The following is a 22,628-nucleotide window of genomic DNA, read 5'->3' on the forward strand; positions in this document are numbered from 1 at the left end:
AAAATGAACAAAAAGAAAAAATACAGGCATCTTGGATCTTTATTCAAGCAACACCATTAACTAGTTTGAGAATCTTTTGTTCTTTTAAAAAAAAATTTTTATTGAAGTAACACTGGTTTATAATGGTATGTAAATTTCAGGTGTACATCACTATATTTCAATTTCTGAATAGATTGCATTGTGTTTACCACCAAAAGTCTGGTTTTCATCTGTCACCATACCCTGTCATTCTTCCCCAACCCATCTCCTCCTCTGGTAACCACCAATCTGTTCTCCGTATCTGTATGTTTGTTTGTTTATCTTCCACATACGAGTGAAATCATACAGTAATTGTCTTTCTCTGTCTGATGTATTTTGCTTAGCAAATGACAAAATTTCATCTTTCTTTATGATTGAGCAATATTCCACTGTATATATATATCTATACCAGATCTTTTTTATCCATTCATCTGTTGATGGGCACTTAGGTTGCTTCCAAGTCTTGGCTATTGAGATCTTAAAGAAATTATCACTCTGAGTCTTAAATTTTTAATTTTAAAAGAAACAAATCCATCTAAATTATTTTAAATTCTTCATTCCTTTCTAAGTGGTAGAGAATTAACCTAAATAGATTTATTCAAAATTTGCCTAAAGACTTTGGACTAAATAGCAGAGAAAATACGTGTAATTTAATAGAAAATATTTTGCAAATATTCTTATTTGCACTAATTTTAACCACTTTTCAAAAGTACTGGTAGCAAAACGGGATTTATCTGCAACACAAAATGGAGGTCAACTGCACAGCTGGTATCTTGAAAACTTTGACAACTGCCGAAAACGAAAAGCAAATTGATGAAAGTGACTTACCAAAGAAAAGAATCATGCCTCAATGCCTTTCTACCTCAGTTCAAAAATAATCATTTTCTTCAGGGTTCATTTTAACAAAAAGAATTAGAGAAGATGGAAGTCTAGTTGTTTCTGTTTTAATTTAATTATTTTCCTGTTCCTTTTAATTAGGCAATGAGATGGAGGAATATTCCAGCAGTATCGTCATTACTTGAGGGAATGCTGCCCCAGCTGCAGACCTGTCTCAACATTCAAATGTTGATAAACATAAAAGTATAAAGTATAAGGAAGATAAAGAATGCTTCAATTAATGCAATGGCTTGTCAAAAAATATATATTAGTGGGGCCAGACCCGTGGCACAGCGGTTAAGTTCCCACATTCTGAATTGGCAGCCAGGAATTCGTCAGTTCAGATCCCAGGTGCAGATCTATACACCGCTTATCAAGCCATGCTGTGGCAGGCATCCTACATATAAAGCAGAGGAAGATGGGCATGGATGCTAGCTCAGGGCCAGTCTTCCTCAGCAAAAAGAGGAGGATTGGTGGCAGATGTTAGCTCAGGGCTAAACTTCCATTCCATACACACACACACACACACACACACACAAATATATATATATATATATAAATAAACGGGAGTATATTTCAGAGCTCTGTTCCACCATGATGCTACAGACCAGAGCGAGTCATGGCCGCTCAGTTCACTGAGGCAGCTGACCAAGCCAGAGGCGAGATCATGAAACTGAACACACTCCTCACACCCGTGACATTGAACTACAATCCCTAATAGCTAAGGTCTGTGAGAGCAGCTAATTACAGTCTTAAACTTAAACCCAAAAGAATCCATAGATAGTGTCTACATAAGGTTTTGTAAATAATTGAATATAAAAATCTCAAAAATAAAATTCCCTAGAAAAGATGCCAAGGACATCAGATGTACATAGAAAAATGGTAAAGACTATAAAACACTTGAATCAGATGAAATGAGGCTGAGTTCCCAGTTTAGTACCAGGTGGGCTTATGGACTAAACAATACAATACAAATGCAAAAATGTTAAAAAAAGATCAAGCCGAATGTTTGAATGTCAGACTATAATTTACAAGGCACTCGTACATTCTCACATATGACATTATAATCCTGTGCACTGGGTAGGGCAGGAATTACTATCCCTAATTTTACAAGCGAGAAAACTATGGCTCAAAAAATCTAAGTTTCTAGCTTAAATGAAGTAACTAATCGAGTCAGAACTCTTTAGAAGGACCTCTGACAGCAAATCCAAGCTGGGTTCTGGAAATGGCGCTATGCATGTAATGTAGAGACCTACATTAGAGTCTCAGTTCCAGCTATGGGGCCTTGGGGAAATCATTTCACTTCTTTGAGCTTTGTTGCAGGTTGATTCTTCAGGTACTGAGACAGAGTTTGAAGGTCAGAAGCTGTCTTGGGGAGCCACATTGGTGAAAACAAAGGGGAAAAAGCAGGACTAGGCAGAGGGAGCTGGCAGACTGGGATGCAGACCAAAGTCTTTACCAGCCCAATGGGAGCCCAGGAGCAAAGACTGCCTATCAGCATCCAGTATATCATAAAAAAAAAAAAAAAATAGTCATTACCATTTGTCAACTTGATCTAATGGATTCATTTTTATCGTTTTATAATTTTAAGTGATTTTTCACAAACACATACAAAAGTAAGATTAAGGGATAGTAAAAAACAAATTTCTTAGAAATTTTAATGTAAACTTAGAAACGGAAAACCCAAATTTTTATTCTATAATTGCTAGTTTTGAAAGTGTATATATCCAAAATGGGCAACATCCTTTGAATGCATGTCATGCACAAATGTGGAACATTTCCATCCTGTAAATACAGATTCCAGATTTCACGTACATCTGTAATAGGTTGTAGCTTATCAATACTTCTGGTTCTTTCGTTTGTATCAACAAACTCAGTACATTTGAGAACTTTGATGGATCTGAACTTTTTTGAAGAAAGGAGCCATCCTCTTTGCTTCATAATTACAAAACGTTTTCATTTTTAAGTTTATAAACACTAATTGAATAATCAATTCAATTATTTTTATTTCTACATTACCTATCGCCTCCCAATCACCTTTGAATACACACCTGCCTTCAACATCTGTGCAACTGCAAATTATATCAAGCAAATTTTGGTCACAAACATAAAAGATGAAAGATGACTGTCCACATCCTTTCAGCAGAGTTACTGTTCTTGGTACTGAGGACTCAGCAGGAAACAAAACAGACCCCAAAAAATGTCCTCAGAGCTTACAATCTAGTGTAGCCAGATTAGGCAACCACTAATCTACTTTCTGTCCTACGAATTTTCCTCTTCTGAACTTTTCATAAAAATGAAATCATGGGATATATATAGTCTTCCACGTCTGGCTTCTTTCACTTAGCATAAGGTTTCCGACATTCATCCACATTGTAGCATGTGTCAGTACTTGATTCCTTTTTGTTGCTGAATAATATTCAGTTGTATCAATATACCATATTTTATTTGTTCATTCATCAAGTGATGAACCTCTGGCTTATATACACTTTTTTGCTACTATGAATAATGTTGCTATGAACATTCATGTACAAGTTTTTGTGTAGACATATGTTTTCATTTCTCTTGGGTGTATACCTAGGAGTGGAATTGCAGGGTCACATGTTAACTCTATGCTTAACCTTTGGAGAAACTGCCAGACTGTTTTGCACAGCAGCTGCACCATTTTACATTCCTATCAGCAGTGTAAGAGGGCTCCAATTTCTCCACATCCTCGCCAACACTTGTTAATGTCTTTTTATTATTATTTTTATGGCAATCCTAGTAGATATTAAGTGGTATCTCACTGCAGTTCCACAGTAACTCTTGAAATTTACTGTTTTATATTAGCCCAAAACCATGCCCCAAAAAAGTGATTATGAAATATCTGATGCGGCTGCAGTTTTCCAGCTTTCTCATGATGTCAAAAATGCATACTTGCTAGTTAAAATGACACCCATTCTTTAGGAACCTCCTCTCTACCTGAAGACAACACTAATACAAATGAAAATAAGGAAGTCAAGTGTTTTTAAAAAGAGGAATTATGAGGAATGACTTGAACTTCCAGATATCAAAACATTGGTATAGTGGATACTCCCCCGGGCTACGCATCCAGCCCCTAGCTGCTGGGAGTATGGGCTGCTGACAGCTCACAGCCATGCCCCTCATTGCCATCAGCAGCAGGAAGCTGCCTTGCTCAAGATTATCTCCTTCCAGGAGAATGTCCATGGGCCAGTAACTGGCTGATGGGAAGCATACAACAACTCAGCTCCTTCGCCTCCAGTTGGACAACTCTGAAGGGCCAGCCCAGCTCCAGAGCTCCCTGAAAGATTCGCTGAAGCCTCAGTTAAAACACCACTGCAGCTGGCCTCTCCGTTGGCCCTGTCCTGCCTGCCTTCCTCACTTCCTTACAGGTATATCTCCCAAGAGAAACTCCTTGATAAACCTCTGCACGCATTTCTCCATCTCAGAGTCTGTTTCCAGGGAACGAGATTTAAGAAAATAGAATAAAGTTACAACAGTTAAAACAATGTGTCACTGACACAGAAATCAACACCCTAGAAAAAGGCCCACCTGTATATAAGAACGGCATTTTCAAATCAGTTGTGGAAAAGTAGATTATTCAGTAGAGGCTACTGGAATAATGAGTTAACCAAAGGGCAGGCGTTGCAGTGGCGGGGGGAGGGTAAATATTTACCTCATATCACACGCCAAAATTAATCCCATAGAGATTACAGAAATATAAGAAAGCAAACCTTCGAAGACTTAAAATTTTCCTAAAATGAAAGAATATTTATATATTTGGGGGATGATGGAGGCTTTTTAAATCAAAAAACCAAAAGCAGAAAGCATGAAGGGAAAGATAGATCTGTATCAAGAAAATGCCATGCCGTAAGAAGCAAAACAAAATTAAAAGAAAATATTTTAAACTTTGTTCAAATATGGTAGAAATCCATCCCAATACCAAGGGGAATCTGTGCAGTCAGCCAGCCAGCCGACTCCAGACTTGGGCTGCACAATTTAAATCTCCACCCTACCTGCCGTTTGGCGCCACCTGCTGGCAGCTGTCTTGCCGGTCTAAAATGAAGAGAGATTCTGGGACCAGCTGCCTTCCCAGAAAGCAGCCCTTCCAGCAATCTGCAGCCTGTTTCCCCATCCCCCAACTCCCCTTCCCTAACCACTGCCCCCCAACCCTGCTTGTCCACCTGTCATATATGCCCTCCTCACCCCAGAAGATATGAACTTCAGCTCACCCTCTCAGGGACTGGATGCGGAATGGGAGCCAAGAGCCAATGACTTTATATCTAAATGATTGGCAATGCTGCATGGTACAAGGCGTTACACTGTACTTGTCATATATGGCTGTCCAAGGGCTGATGTCCCCAATATATAAACTCATGGACAGATCTACAAGTAAGAGATAACCATATCAATAAGAAATGGATACATGATACACATAAGCAATTCATAAAACATGAATGGCCAACATCAAAAAGTGCCCAATGCCCGGCATCTCTAGTAATCAAAGAAAGGCATCAAAACAGGTCCAGTTTGCTTCATGATAATACCTATTTTCGCAAGGGCATAGGGAAAAACCTAACACATTGCTGGATGGAGTGTAAATTGGCAAAACCTTCAAGAAAATGATGCAGCAACAAGAACAAAAAGCCTTTAAGAAAAGAGTACACCCTTAGGACCAGCAGTTCTAGTTCTAGGCATTTATCCTTAAGTAATCAGTTATTTACTATATGTCCTTCCTCCCAGCAGTGTTTTATCATAGTGAAAAATTAGACATAATAAAATATCCAACAATGAAGAATCAACAGACTGTTACAAAACACCCTTCGATAGTCAGTCAAAGGAATGTCATGCAGCCATTGAGAATGTTCGAGTTCATATATTGACCCAAAAAGATGTCAGTCATCTATGGAGAAATGAAAAGCAGAGCTTCAAGACAATAAATACAGTATCATCTACTTTTGTAAGAACATAATTATATGAAAATTACATTCATTCTTATTAAAAATCTGGACCAACATCAAACATCAAAATGTTAACAGTGGCTATTTATGGGTAGCGGAAATATGGATGATGTTTACCTTCTGCTACATGTTTATACGCATTTTCTAATTTTTTTAAATAAACATAGACTACTTGTAAAATTTTAAAATCTTTAAAGAAAAAATATCTGCATGTTTACATGTTTTTATAAAGAAAATGCTCCTTTTTTAAGTTTTAGGGAAAAATAAAAGAATAGCCAAGAGGTAAGTATGGTAGAAACTATAAGAACAAAGAGAAAGAAGGAGTATTTGGGAAGGAGGGGAAGCTGGTAGATTAGGAGTTGCTGGGGGGAGGGGCAAGAAAAGTGTTCCAGAAGAGGCAGGCCTTGACGGGTGGTAAAATCTGTATACATGGAAAGAAGAGAATAGGAGGTAGTTTGGGTCCTTGGCTCCAGGACTAATCTCGTCAAAGTACTTCTAGAAACATCTAGTCACCTACAATGAATAGGTCACAGGTTAGTGCATAAACATCAGCCATTAGCCCTTTTTAGAAACACTTGTGTCCACTCTACACCCAGAAGGGCAATGGTAGGCCCTGGACTTGCTGTTGAACGCCACTGTGAGAAGGACACAAAGCTGACCTGGCACCCTCCAACCAAGTTTCTCTGTCTCCCTCCACGGCATGGGAATCAGAAGAGAAGAACAATTGCTTGCTGAGACCTGCTCCTCACTCCATCTCGTCAGCCCCCACCTCAGAGCTGAATCTTGTTCTTTTCTCCTTTCCTGGAAAGATCTGGCTTCATAGGTGGCATTCCCACAGGTTCCCCCTACACTCTGGTCACCAAATCCAGTGACCCCCCCAAGCCCTAACCCTACAGCCAACCCCTCCAAGCCTGGCTGAGATCTATGACCCCTCTACTCAGACTTGTCTTGTCCTGTGAGCCCTTCTCATTGGAGGCCACAGCTCTGGCAGGGTTTCCCGACAGCCCTGTCCTTCTGAGGTAAGACCCTTCCCTCCCAGCATGCCCGAGGGCCAGTGCTAATAGATTGTCAACCTGAGCCTGCTCCAGTCCCTGTCCCTGAATGAGCCCTCACAGGACTGGTCTATGAGCACTAAGGTCACTCATGGGGTAATAATAATTTGACTAAGTGCTAGCAAGGTCTCCAAGTGTGCTGCCATTGACTTGTACATGGTATTCTCTTATAATTATTTTAATCTTTTCTGCACCCACAGTTATGTCTCCTTTCCCATGTCTGATCTTGTAGATTTGAATCCCTCTCTCTTTTCCTTAACCAGCCTCATAAAGAAGTTGCCTATTTTAATGGGCTCTTTAAAGAACCAGTTTTTGAGTATATTTATGTATTTGTTATTTTCTATCTCAATAATTTTAACTCTTATCTTTATTATTTTTCATCAACTTTATTTTATTTTGTTGTTCTTTCTAAAATTTTTTGTGTACTTTCTTCATTGTTAGTCTCTCTTCTTTAATAATGCAGCCATTTGAGGCTATAAATTTTCTTAGCTACAACTCAAAAGTCCAAGCACAAGCTTTTCTTCTTTTCATTACTTTCTGGATGGTTTGTAATATAATATCGATTTTGATTTCCTTTCATCCAAGAGTTGTTTAGGAGAATTTATCTTAATTTATAGGTTACGGTTGTCTGGTTGTCTTTTTATTATTTATTTATAATTATGTCAAATAGAAACAAACATCCCGACTTAGATAAGAGACTTTCACTAGAAAGACTATTGTAAAAGGGAGATCCCTCTGATCTCAGAAATCCACAAGCATCTCACAATCATACCCAAAAAAGGGCTCTTTTTAATGGAGTAAAAGAGGAGGCAGAGCTAAGCAGAGCCTTTGGAGGGGGAGGTGGGCAAACAAGGAGAGGTGACCGATGGAATCTCACAGGGAAAGCGTCTCGCTGTGCTCAGTGATTCCCAGGAGAAGCTGATAAGAGGACATGTTCCACTTTCTTTTGTGCTTACATGAGCTTGAGGGCAAGCAGGGTTAGGGGCCTGCAGAAAAGAGAAAAGTCTGACTAGAGTTTGGTCAAGACAAAGCAGAGAGTAAGAAATGGGCATTTGCGAACACTTGGTCAGTTGTGACACGGATGAGGAACGTTGCCTTGGAAGACTTCCCAGGCAAGCACACTCTTCCTCAGTCAGCTACCTTTATCAGCCTTCCCTCGCCAGGGACACACATAAGCCAGTTAAGGAGGACCTTTAACTTCTAACCTTTCCTTTAGCGTGATTTCCACAAAATAAGCAGGATTCTCTCCCAGTTCTCAAGTACACGCCCTGAACTTTTGCAGCTTATGTACTAGCAAAGAAAATCCCTCCTAATTATACTGTAAAATGCTTCGCAAATCTGACTAAGAAGTAATGCACTTAATAATCAAAATGCTAAATATTAGAGCTCAAAGGGAACATGAAAATTATATAGTCCAATATAATAATTTTACAGATCAAGAAACTGTGGCCTCATCTAGAGACATCTAAAGTATTAGAATTTGAGAACAATTTTTATAAAGTTGTGTTACAGTCCTGGTGGAAAGAGGACAGAAGACATGAACAGGGCAGGGATTCCCTGTCCGAAGGTGTGCAGCCTCTCTGAGATGGGAAGACCAAAGGAGGTTGAGGGTCAAGCTCAGAGAGACAGAGGGGAGAATGCCCAGTGGATTGACTTAGCAATGGCAAGAGACACGGGAGGCTGGGTCTTGCTGCCCATCTTGCAATCTGGCTTATAGATGTCTGTGGTTCTCTGAACAGGAGGCTACTGTCTGTCTGGTATGAAGAAAGGTCCAAAGGACCTTTCAAGCAAAAATAATCAACAAACTCTGTGCCAATCTGTATTGACTCGAGACCCTGGAGGACAGAAGCATATCAACCCCTACAAAGCCACTTGCCCATTCTCTTAACTCTCCAAAAACTGGATAAATAATTTTCAGGAAACTTAGAAAATTGAGCAATTTAAAGAGATTCTAGAGCATTTAAACACAAGTATAAAGCGAAGTCATTTTCTCCCAGAATAAAATTTGGCAAAATGGCGTGACCGAATGGATGCTGGTGGAGATGAGGAAGACTTCAAACAGATACACCTAACTGAAATAACTAAGAGAAAGAATGGACAAGGGTGTTGGGGAAGGAAGATAGGAAAGGAGAGGAAGGAGCGAAGGAAGAGAAACTGTCGCAGAATTGGTAGATTTCTGCTCTCCTCTTATAGGTAGTTTGTAAGTTCTTTGGTGTCTGACAAGAACACAGGGCTGAAATCGATTTTTGGATGGTGCCAGATCCACTGGGAGTGACCTCTTAGGACACTTATTATTGCAAAATCCTTTTTTTGCTTCCAAGTAGTTGAGCCTGGTGGGGCTCACAGTGGCCACCACCAGGACACTGACCTACAACAATGCTTCTTTACAGGGGAGGTACCCAGATGATTCTGACACGACCTTTTCTGCCCTCTACCCAAACAACACCTCTTGTCACTGACAACCCCCACCCCCAACACACACACACACACACACGCACACACACACACTGAAAATCACAAACCCAAAAGGTGGAGAATAAATGTTTAGAAGACAGAACACACGGTAAAGGACAAAAGAGCTCAGTGACCCAAGTTACGCATGAAGCAAGTTAAGCTGTGTTGTTCTTTATTCATTCCAGGAAGATTTATTGTCTATGTACAAGAAGTTCGGTATCACAGAGTCTGTGCACACATCACATTGCAGCTTTTCCTTCTTCTGTGTTGTCTGCCACAAAAGGTTCTGCCAACACTCAGCAAATGCTCTATGCCCAGTCAGTTCCCTTAGCTGGTCTGATCTCATGCTTTTATTTGAAAACCACACAACAGAATATTCTCTAGAATGAACAGAAGATTAGAAAACCTGAGTTCACTCTCTTCTCCACTGTAAGGATTCATCACAAGCTATATGCCATAGCTTTCAATATTTGATTTTCCTCCTATCTAAAAACAAGGACTATATTATTCTGAAAATTTTTAAAATACCAGTAATCTATCTCACAAAAATGTTGATGGTTAATTCACAAATCATTTTGCACTTATTACAAAAGTCATATTCAATAATGAAGCGTAGTTTATATGATTCTTTACAGGTAAAAATAAACTGCTAATAACAAACTAATCAGAACAATGTCTAACTGAGGGCAGAGCGTTGAACCGGGAGCTCAGACATCTGGGGCTCAGTCCATTGCTTTTAAACTGCAGTATATTGAACAACGACGGGACTCCAGACACTGAAGCAGTTTTCTGAACATTCTGTTTCACTGGAACCTCATCAGATTCTTTAAGTTTTCATTTTGCAGATGAAAAAATAACACCGAGAACAAATCTGTGGTCTTTGGCAAGTCATTATTTTATATAAAGACAGTAAGTATTAGATTTGGGGATGTCTCAAAACAATGGGGACTAATGTTTACTAAAGAATTCGAACACTTCAGCTAAGAACAGAATTGTATTTATAGACGTGATTAAAATCCTTTAATCTGCTAAACAACAACGTGCTAGACAGTTTGAAAGTCACAGGATCAAGATGAGTCCGTGACTTGTGGTTTGATAAATGTACTAATGAAAAGAAAAGGCACATACACCCACAGAGAGAAAGCATGAAAATGCATTTAAGGAAATACTAACAAACGGAAGAAAATCCTGTGGATTTACCTCGACATTTACTTATACACTGCCTCATTAGGCAAAGAATTTGGGGCAGTAATGACTGTTTTCTTCATTAAATGCCCTTTGCAGAGGTCATCTCTGAAGTATAGAATATCAGAGAAGCATCTCAAAAGAACTTAATTTTGAATCTGAATTTAAAAAACAGAGAAGAGATAGATGCCAACATTAAAAATTATATCAGGAAGAAAACTGAAAAATAAGAAAGGAGATAGAATACCTCAGTCATCACAAGCTTCCTCAATTGAGACTCAAATGTCCAGATATCCCAAAATAGAAGGTAAATAAAGCTGCTAAAATGAAAAACTAAAACTCAGATGACAGCCAAAGAAAAACTCCACAAACACCAGGCAAAATTCAGAGGCCAAGATACTGCTAAATTTTGTCTTTTTCTTTCCACCTAGGCTCTGAGATTTCTAGGTTTCATCAGATTTCTCTCACTTAGCTATTTTTCCTTTCTTTAAACTTTCTTTTAGCCAAATGCCAGCCTTTATGAAAGTGGAAAGATTCTATTTCATAATTTCAAAAGGGAGGAAAAGGCCAGTTTTTCTCCCTCCCATCCCAGCATTTGCATACCACTTAATCATTAGGGCTTGGACTCCTCTGGTTTCACAGCTTGAGGGAGGGGTGAGGCAATGACCAACATACCGTAAAGGCTGGTGCATTTTTTACCTTCCTTAGAAGGGTGTCATGAGAATCACTCCCAGCTTAAAGATTTAAAGTTTATAAAAGACCCTGTACCCCTTGGAGAGATGGCACCCTAAATGGAAGAACAGTAACACACCACTGTCATGAAAATGATGCACGTGGGACAGAAAAACTCATAACCTAAAGAGCTGCACAGTCAAGTTAACTCTCACCTATTTAAGCATGTGCACCAGTCAAAGCCAGTCTAAGGAAAAGTTAAAAGGCAGAACATTGGACAACAAATAATTGAATATGAAGATTAAAGCAAGTACATAGTTTAGCAGAGACTGCCAAGATTGAGAAAGAAAGTTTTAAACAAAAGTCAGCTACTTGAGTAGAATGAAAAGGAGGCCAAGAAAAATTTTTGGAAACATCTGTACTTTTTTGAAACATACACTTTTTTTTTAATTGTGGTAAAATACACATAAAATTTACCATCTTAACCATTTTTAAGTGTCCAGTTCAGTAGTGTTCAGGACACTCACATTGTTGTGCAACCAACTCCAGAACTCTTCATCTTCAAAACTAAAACTCTCTACTCATTAAACAACTCCCATTTCCCCCTGCCCCCAGCCCCCGGCAACCACTATTCTATTTTCTGTCTCTGAATTTGACTACACCATACACCTCCTATAAGTGGAATCATACAGCATTTGTCTCTTTAAAAAGGCACGCTTTTAAACCAGAGAAACTATTTGCAGAGGTGAATGGAAAAATCTAAAGTACAAAGGGACAGAAAAACAGGAAGCAGAAAGTGAACTGGGGAGGATTCTAGATTTCAGTGTCTATAAAACGACCCCAATCATAACATTAGTTATCGGAAGTGGACACAGATCCTCTTTTTTAAATATCTTTTAAACAAAAACAGAAAAACATGAGCTAGAATAAGCTGGGGAAACTCCAGATCTCAGTATCTGCGAAATGACTCCGGCATCACATTGGTTATCAGAAGCGGACTCAGAGCCTCTTCTCCAGTTATCTTTAAAACAGACAGACGAAATCAACATCTTCTCTTAATTTCTTAAGATTTGATTATAAACAATGAAATTGGTGTCGTTGTATCAAATTCAATCAGAAAGGAAAGCAGATCTGTAGCATCTAACCAGTCACAATGAACTCTGACCTGATGCTAAAACTATCTGCCTCAAAAATTTTCCAATCTTTCTTAGACATTCTCTGCTCAAATAAATCTGTTGCTGAGATCTAATAATATGTACATGGAAGACTATTATTTATTTAAGTTTTTCTTCTTAACAGTAAAAATATCTAATTTGATCTCAAAATACAAAGCAAATAATAACCTAAAATCACAAACTTCAACAAACTTAGAAATATGCTGATTGAAATAATCATAGAGAAGGACAGTTAAGTAAATCTGAAACTAATGTCGATGCTAAAGCTAATTTCAACATTAAGACAACAATAGGAACAAAAAGCTACAAGTGTGAGGGGAAATTCCCATTCTCATCATATTAAGTATTTTCATTACATTTGTTAATCTGGGGATGTGCCCTGTAATTGGGAAACCATGAAGCAAATTTAATAGAATTACTCTTTCAGAGAAGAATTATCAGTCATCGAAACCTCTGAAAGATTAAAACTATAATTCTGAAAAAATTTTTTGCTTCGCTCCACCTTAATTATTTTTCTTGACACAGTAAATGCCCAGAGGCTCTGACCCAGCTTCAGAGAAAGAGCCAGTAGAGTGGGTTCACAAAAAAGAAATTATCAAATTGCAGATTAGCAAAACTGTAACAGGGATTAAGAAGTGACATGGAAAAGGAACACCCTAAATATGGGTATATAAGAGCCAAAAAGGCAGCCTGTAAATACACTCTTCACTGTGACCTCGCCTGTGCGCCTGGACAAGCTAAACGTTTGCAGGAGCATCATGTCTCGCTCATCTCGCGTCTCCTCCTCCAGGGCTGGAGGCAGCAGCTCTGTCAGGGTGTCTGTTGGTGGCAGCAGCTTCAGCAGTGGAAGCAGATGTGGTCTTGGGGGAGGCTCTGCCCGGGGCTTCCGAGGAGGAGCCAGCAGCTACGGCTTGGGTGAGGGGTCTGGCTTTGGAGGGGGTTTTGGTAGCTGCTCAGTAGGGGGCGGGTTTGGAGGATCTTCAGGCTCTGTAGCTGGCTTTGGTGTGGATTCTGGGTTCGGTGGGGGTTCTGGACTCGGTGGTGCTAGCAGAGGCTTCTACAGCTATGGTGGCGGTATGAGTGGTGGTTTTGGCAATGGGGGGCTTTTCTCTGGGGGTGAAAAGCAAACCATGCAGAACCTCAATGACCGCCTGGCCAGTTACCTAGACAAGGTCAGAGCCCTGGAGGAGGCCAACACTGATCTAGAGAACAAAATCAAGGAGTGGTATGACAGATTTGGCTCTGGGTCTGGAGATGCTGGATCTGGAAGAGATTACAGCAAATACTACCCAATAATTGAAGATCTCAGGAATCAGGTGAGACACTATCCATTGCTGAGTTTCTATTATTTCTGTCTCTTTTGCTTTCATTCAGATCATGTACTGCAACGAAGAATTTAAGTCAAGAAATTATTTGAAAACACGTTTGCCTGCTGTATATGTAAAAAGGAACTTGGCGTGTTTTAACTATGACGATACTGTATGTGACCCCCAACCATATTAATGAACCATTAATTTTCTGTTTGCATCTCAAATTTGAGTATTTCTACATAAGAGTAAAATTTATACAATGCCAGGTAGCTAATTAACGTGAATATATGAGTGACGGCAATGAGTCAACGCTAGCTTAATCTAATTATTTCATGATTAATTGTGGCAGTTGACATATTTTAGCATCTTGCTAGATTTAAAAAGTCTTCATGACATTTTTCTTCCTAGAAAATCCAGTGCAAATATTGTATGAGAATGTGGTGGAATCTAAAATGTTTAGTCACTGTTGTATGGGACATATACTTTTAAAGACTTTTTTGGAAGTGAAATTCATGTTTCACACTATTTTCTGACAGAGCTCATAGAATAACTAATCTTCCAAAGCAGCAGAAATATACAGAGGACTGTGTTCTGTAAAACAATGTCCCATGCCTATTTCAGTAAATGTGCAAACTGTTAATTTTTGCAGAAATTGTAGTCCAAATATGCCAGGATTATCAATACAGGTGTCATTACTAAGCAAGTTTTCAAGGCAATTCACGTGTGAAAGCTAACTCAAGGGACATCTACCCTCACAAGTGGGCATGCAGACACAAGGTAAAAAGCGTCCCTCATTTATTCACTATTACTGTCTTTTCCAGATCATTACTGCCACTATTGAAAATGCTGGGATCGTTTTGCAGATTGACAATGCCAGGCTGGCTGCTGATGACTTCAGACTGAAGTAAGAAAAGTGAAGACTTGAAAACAAATGTAGAAATGATAAAATTCAATCCGTTTGCTTAACTTATTCTGAATATAAAAAAGAATCTTTTAGGAGATCAAGACCAAAATTCACAAACATTCCAAGGGTAAACCTTAAAAACCATCATTCCACCAAGAAAAGAAAGAGGCAAATTAAGGACGCAATTTTTGTTATACAAAATATTGGCCATCGATAATTAACGTTAAGTTCATATTTTTCTTTACAGGGGGAAAACTCCTAAGAGACAACTTAGTAGCCTTTATTCATTGAATAGCTCAGAGGAGAAAACTTTTTCTTGCATATGTAAGACTGGATGGTACTCTATGAAATGTACTATATGGTCTTACTGCTGCCCCTTTCAGGTATGAGAACGAGCTGTATCTCCGGCAGACCGTGGAGGCCGACGTCAACGGCCTGCGGAAAGTCCTGGACGACCTGACCATGACTCGCTCCGACCTGGAGACGCAGATTGAGAGCCTCACCGAGGAGCTGGCCTACCTGAAGAAGAACCACCAGGAGGTAGGAACACAGTCCACGTGGTTAAACGACTCTGGCCTACAGATTTTTCCCCCACGTCCATTCTATTAAAATAAAACAAATTCTATGACTTTCCAACTCCTACAACAAGGGAAAAAAAAGTAATAATGAGCAAATTATATCTGAATTTGGTGATGGGGGTTCCCTTCAGTGTCCTACCTTCAACTTTTTGTTGGCTATGCACATTTCAGAAAGTCATCGCTGTACTGTTTTTATCACCACGGTCTCTTTTTCTTCATCCTAGGAGATGAAGAGTATGCAAGGAACCTCTGGAGGAGACGTGACGGTAGAAATGAATGCCACCCCAGGAACCGACCTCACCAAGTTGCTGAATGACATGAGGGCGAGGTATGAGGAACTGGCTGAGCAAAACCGCCGCGAAGCTGAGGAGCAGTTCAACAAGCAGGTAGATTATCACGGCTGAGCGGCCGGGCCTTCGGCCACACACAGCCACTTCTGCTCGTTTCATCAGCCTACAACGACTGCATTTTATTTTCACTTAGAGTGCATCGCTGCAAGCACAGATCTCTACTGATGCCGGGGCAACCAGTTCTGCCAAGAGTGAGATAACAGAACTGAAACGCACTCTGCAAGCCCTGGAAATTGAGCTTCAGTCCCAGCTGGCCATGGTAGGTGCAAATAGCTTTGCAAAATCTCCAACAGGGAGTTAATCAACTCAGTTTTCTTTCTTTGCCAGGATGTTCTACTTGGCACATAATAAAAGTCATATTAAGGAGGACTGTGTTGTGTTTGGAGAAAGTACAGAATAGTCCAGTTAAAGATAATATACTCTATTTCCATAAAAGATTTAGTTTCAAAAAAGTAATGCCAACAAAAATTAAGGAAGCAGTGCTATAATAATATAGATTATAATTTGGTGAAGGTGTCCTTCTCCTAGTACCTTATAAAATTTTGTATTTTTTCAAAATCATGCAATGACTTATTTTCTTCATGAATTTTTTTGTTTGCTTTTTCTCTTAGAAAAGCTCCCTGGAAGGAACTCTGGCCGACACAGAAGCTGGCTACATGGCTCAGCTGTCAGAAATCCAGCTGAAGATCAGCAGCCTGGAGGAGCAGATCTGCCAGACCCGGGGCGAGACTGAATGCCAGAACGCAGAATATGAACAACTGCTAGACATCAAGACCCGCCTGGAGATGGAGATCGAGACCTACCGCCGCCTGCTCGATGGAGAAGGAGGGTAAACGAAAGTCGCGAGCATGCTAAAATGCATAGATTGGGGTATTTATGTTATGAAACCAAAAGGAGCTGGGGGGCTGACTGTATTTATAAAGAACCAGTGATACAATCTGATCAAAAGACATCTACCTTCATCATGGAGGGTTTCTCCAGTTTTTGCAAACTATAAAGGAAAAAAACTTTTTTTCTCCAGTGCTTCTGGTTTTGGAGGAGGTGATTTTAGGAACTCAGGACTGAGAAACACGGGATCCAGGGATTTGATATCTGGTGACTCAAGATCTGGGAGCTCGTCTAGCCAAGGACGAGGTAGACTTTTTTAATGTTCATGATAATTGCTTTTTTTTTAGGAAGATTAGCCCTGAGCTAACATCTGCTGCCAATCATTCTTTTTTTTTGCTGAGGAAGACTGGCCCTGAGCTAACATCCGTGCCCATCTTCCTCTACTTTATATGTGGGATGCCTACCACAGCATGGCTTGCCAAGTTGTGCCATGGACATGGCACCCGGGATCCAAACCAGCCAACCCCAGGCCACTGAAGCGGAATGTACACACTTAACCACTGCGCCACCGGGCCAGCCCCAACGATAATTTTATAATTTAAAAGTAAAAGCATACTTTGCTTGTCATATAAAAAGTGTATACTATTGTTTACATCGTTTTACCCAAAGAGAACATACTCAATGAATGCACTTGAATTTCTCTTGATCTGTGTTTCTGTGATAGTTTCCAGAATGACATTGTGATTCTATGATTTTCAGACCCAAGCAAGACTAGAGTGACTAAGACCATCGTGGAGGAGGTGGTGGATGGCAAAGTCGTCTCATCTCAAGTCAGCAATGTTTCTGAGGTGAAAATTAAATAAGCAATTTCCAGATCAACAAGAGTGTCTTTCTGAGAAAAAAATCTAAAGGACACAAAGGAAGAAATTGCGCCAATCTAGTCATCTTTCCAGACAACTTCACAGAAGAGTTTCCATTCAGAAATAGACAGCTAACCAATTTTTCTGCATCCTCTTCTTTTCTTATTAGAATGCTCTTGAAAAAGTTGAAATGACAGCTCTGCTCTAATTGTTTCTATGCTTCAATAAATTTACTTTTGCAAGTTAACTACATTATTCCTGAAATTTTTTGAGAAATTCAATATTTTAGCTAGACATGAAGCTATCTATTATAACCTAGCTGCATTATGTTACCAATATTAATTCGTTGTTTATATGGTACCTTCTTCATGAAACTCAAGATAATAGCCGTTTCGTATGTGGACATGTTTAACATCACATTAGAACTCAGCGACGGCTCAGTGTCCCTAAAACTACAGCCAACAGCTCAGCACACAAAGGATGAGATTATTTGAATAATCAGTCTATAATTAATTAATGTCTAGCTTTTTATGTCCATCACTGAACTGGGTATTTCATAAGATAGAAATGTAAGATATGCCTCCTACTTTAAGAAGCTTACATTTTAGATAGAGAAAAGAAAGCTAAACACAGAGAAGACAGTAAATAATAAGAGGTGTTAGTGGAGAAGGCTCGATGCCACAATATTCACCAGAAGCACCACAGGGATCTGACATCTCATGTTTGCAGGACTTTTAGGAGACTGGCCAAAATAACAAGTCTTGGGGAGTAAGACTGGATATATGATATGGTGCCAGATTTCTGGAAAACGTGAAAGACCCAAAGAGAAGAGACGCTCAGATACTTGTTCCCTCGCCAAATCTAGCCACACCTCTAGCCAAAGACTGTCACTTAGCCAAGGTCTTTTCCCCCGTGGATGGTCCACATGGCTGTCTTGACTTGCTTGGGATAACGAAGCTTGTTAGAGCAAGGTAGGAGGTGGGTGCGTACACGTGGGTCCCAGGAAGAATCAGACAGAGGACAATGCCAGGTTGAGTAAGGACTTTCCCACTCAAGGAATTTAATATGGCCTGATCACAAATTAGAGAACTAATCCTACAAGCCAGTCCTCCAGAAAAGCACACGGAACTTGGCATAAAAAGCCAAATTTAAAATTACAAAAGGATAAATCTGAACATAATTGATGTAAATTATACCTTCAGACATAAAATCACTAAGAGCTGTATGAGAGTATCAAACCTTAATAATCAAAACACACAAAAAATGCAGTTTTTCACCTTTTAGGCACATCAAATAAAACATAAAAATGAACCTGCAGGCACACTGCGACTTCTGAAATAGCTAACCACTGAGTAAAGCTAATGGCTAAGCATGAAACCACACCTCAAAGAAAAAGAGCAACATTGTCTTAAGTCAAACACATGTTTCCTATCAAACCATTACAGTAAATTAAACCTTGGATTTTTCTCCTCTACTGAAAAGTTAAGAAATATGAACCAGGAGATCCAACGTGGATCGATGGGGGAAGTACAGAAATGGAAACCAGATGTGTGCAGCCTCCAGCGTCTCAGCCCATCACGGCCGCATTGGGAAAGCGTCTCTCCTTGCGTCTTCCTAGAGCTAGTCTTCTCATCCTGTACTGCCTGGGACCTAAAGTTTACGGCTATGCTCACGTCAAGGCAACAGTATGAGACTGCCCTGAAAATCATCTTAAACTGAAAATCCTCACTCTGTGTTTCCTTGGCAAGTGTTAAGATGCTGCATTTGTACTAAATGATTGTTGACAGATATGGAAAAGGCCAGATCATAGGTGCCAATATACTGACATGCCGTAGACTGTGTTAAGAGCACATTCAATTTTTAAAACTGAAACCTACTGAACCATTTTGGATCACGAAATTTACTTAGAGTGCTGAAAACAATGTTAAGGACAGGGTTTTCACTCATCATTACCCGCTCTAAAATTATTTTAAAACCACACAAGCATATGTTTTATTTTGAAACTCTAAAGTACAACTCTTCTTTAACTTCTAAATGAGAGGAACGCATTTCTTTCTTCTGAGAGTGGACTTACCCCTAAGAAGGAAGAGCCAGTGTCTATTTGCATATGGATTGTCATCGGCTGACTTTTGATCCAGAGATTCATAAGGTTGTTCTTGTCTTTCTGACCTCAAGGGACAAGGGACAAGAATGGTAAGGATGCTGGAAGTGGCATCTGTCCTCACAGAGATTAGAAAAAAGAAACAAGGTTCACAGAAGGCAGAGAAGAGGAATCAGCCAAAGGATTTGAGGCTCTATGGAAAGTAGTCTAAACTTGCTTAATGACTTCCTGGAATTAGACTGTGTTCAAAAGACCTACAAGAGGAGACAAAGTGATCAATATAAACTACCCAGAATGTAGCTCAAGTAATATTTTCCAAACAACCTCGTTAAGTAACAAAATACTGCAAGCAATAAATCACTTAAAAATTATCAGTGACTCAGATATGGTACTTGAAGAAAAGGAATATTGGTCAAGCCCTTTTAAAAATAATTTATTCATTTCTAATATGTCAACATGTACATGTTAACATGAAAGATAAGGTGGAAAGAAGCAAAATTATTGAAGTTGGAGACCAGAAGAGCTGACAAAGATGCCCCTAGGCCTGAGTTCAGACTAGAAAGCAGGATACCCAATGCCCCTCTGGCCATTAACATTGAAGCTGGATTTGCAGTAGAGGGCAGAACCAGGGGAAGACCAACTTTCTGAGCAGGACAGGAGCTGTATCCTGGCAACGTGTGGGGTCTTGAAGTGAGCTTCATAACCTCTCAGTGGCAGCAAAGGTGGGAGGTGAGAGAGGCCAGGCAAATAATTCATTGAAAACTAAATTTTTATGCACAAAAAGTACACATGATATGCAATCTAAGCAAGAGCTGTTCTAAAATTTTTATAATAAGATGTTGAAGAGATCCTATGCAAAAGACTTTGTAAAAAAACTGATACATGGATTTTGAGAAATGTAGTCATAATTTCTAAGCATCCTCCCTTACTCTTGAAAAACTTCTTTTGGTGCAGTTGGTAACTGAGATTATTAATGCCTGGAATGTACTGACCTTGTGAAAAGAGCAAACACACTCTGCTTTTAGCTTTACTCATTGCTTGGAGCTATCTGTAAAATAAATTACTTCAAATAATTTTTTATTAGCTTGCCTAAGACCAAGAAGTCAGATTTCTAAATCTCCATGACAGTTTTTATGCAAACAAGGGCTTCATTGCACCACTTCAAGATGAGGTAATTTCGCTTTCCCCGCTGGGTGTTCCACACCCAAAAGTTTCCATGAAGATCCAATCTTAGTGCTTGTGATTTCTATCACAATCATAACAACATAAAAATCACAGAATTTTAAAGAGTTGGGTGGTGACTTTTATTCCAACCTCCCACCCAGAAGAGAAATTCTTCCTGAAAGACTATTCTAGGCTTCCAGCCTCTGGTTGAAGGTGCTCAGAGCTTGGAAAGTTCACGACTTGGTAAGGGAGCCCATTCCTTTTAAGAACAGGTGTAATGTTAGAAATGTTTTCCTTATATTGAGCCAAATCTGTCTCTCTGTATGACTTCCAGCAAATTGATCCTGGTTCAGACCTTTGGAGCTATTTTTAAATGGCCATTGTGTCTTCTCTTTTCTAAACAAAAATCCCAACTTCTTTAGCCATGCCTCGTCTGATGTTGTTTCCATACCATTCATTATCTGGACCATGTTTTGGATATAATGGACACATTTGCAATTAAATAGTGCTCCTAAAATATGGCACCCAGAATTAAACGAAAGGATCAAGAGCAGTGGGAGAATGGTCGCTGGGCTTTTAAATCTTTTAATATAGTCTAACTTCAGCAGCCACAGCACACTCACAACTCTGCTGAGTGAGGACTGTTGCAGAAAAACTTTATCCTTCACCAGATGTTTTGTTCTCTTTTGTGTTTTTAACTCATAGAACTTCATTTTTTTTATTCTATTTAATTTACGAAATCTTACTTATTTGGGGTCATCATTTCAGCCTGGAATTTTTTTAAATATATTTTTGATTCTCTTATTCAACATACTAAATATATTTTGTGTCATTTAGAAAAAAAGTAACAACAAAAGTCTAGAATGTAAGTGGAATCACACCAGTAGCTCCACACTTACCCATAACAAACATCAGCTTGACGTGTGTGTTTGCTAAACATGCTGGTAAGTATTTTATTCTATGTTAAATTGTTTCCATTTTAACAAAAGTTTTAAGAAATTCTTATTTGATGAGTAGGGTGTTGGAAGACATGGGAACAGGCCCAGACCCCCTTAGAAAAATGAAGGAAAGGCCATGGCCAAGAGAGAAGATCAAGGGATGCCAAGTTTATTTACCAAAAATATTGTCTTTCTAGTGTGACTGCTTTCATTAAAGACAGACAGATGTAGACACATGATTGATAAGTAGATGGATAGACAGATAGATAGATGGATCCTCCATCAACCTGTGGGTTTATTTCACTGCCTCAGACAACACAAACCGTGAAGAAAAATACATTTTATACTATAGAAACAATGGGGGGAAAGGGTTTCCCCATGATAATAAGGAATTTGGGAAGGGAAAGTGCAGCATGGCATGGTTATTATCTCCAAGTTTAGGATTTCTGCTACAATTCAGGACCTGGTTATGTTGATTTAAAAGGAGCAAGGGACAGCCACTGCAAAGGTTTACGGGAACCTGGAAAAACAAGTTTGCTACTTAATACTAACTCAGAACTATATTGTATCAGTTCTTCTATTCCTCTTTAACTTTTGGGGGGGTCCTATGCATTCATAAAATAAGAATATAAAGTTAGATATTATTAGTCACTTTGAAAGTCCAAGGCAGGCTTTGAAGAAATTTAAAACTTAAAATTTTATTTTCTTACAATTGACAAAATTCAAGAGAAAAAATAACAGAAGAATACTAAAATGAATCTGACCATTTTCTCTTCCTACATTTTATTCTAATTTAACGTACAGGATACATAAGCTAAGAATCTGTCACTTTCTGTTACTTCACCAGAAACCCCTAAAAATGATTTCAAACAGCTTCATCTGAAAAGATAGCATATTTATCATATGACGCCAAAGGAAAATAAAGTGTTATAAGCATAGTAATAAAAAAGGCATGAGGGCAGAAATTCCGTAAGGGAAAATACAAGTTTAACTAGGCTGATTTCATGTAAGTATTACCTGCTTCATTTCTCCAACGTGTGATAATGAATACCCGAAGGAATTTTCTGTGCCTTTAAATAAATAAGACACTCCATGGAGTTTAACAAATAATTAACAAAATGATAATTTAGTATGATAGATGTCATTAAAAATCCTTAAGGTGATTCTTTCAGAGATGAAACACCGACTGTGTCAGCTATAAA

General features: G+C 39.1%; 1 protein-coding gene across 1 annotated transcript; it reads left to right on the forward strand.

Annotated features, from left to right (window-relative positions):
* Positions 1 to 13,096: 13,096 nt before the first annotated feature.
* On the forward strand, positions 13,097 to 17,470 carry KRT24 (keratin 24). The gene is given in 8 exon segments (NM_001346191.1): positions 13,097 to 13,709; positions 14,525 to 14,607; positions 14,991 to 15,147; positions 15,410 to 15,571; positions 15,669 to 15,794; positions 16,147 to 16,364; positions 16,557 to 16,669; positions 17,123 to 17,470. Coding segments are annotated over 8 exon segments (1,521 nt in total). The 5' UTR covers positions 13,097 to 13,151; the 3' UTR covers positions 17,227 to 17,470.
* Positions 17,471 to 22,628: the final 5,158 nt, after the last annotated feature.

This window comes from Equus caballus, chromosome 11, assembly GCF_041296265.1.
Source record: "Equus caballus isolate H_3958 breed thoroughbred chromosome 11, TB-T2T, whole genome shotgun sequence".
Taxonomy (NCBI): Eukaryota; Metazoa; Chordata; class Mammalia; order Perissodactyla; family Equidae; genus Equus; species Equus caballus.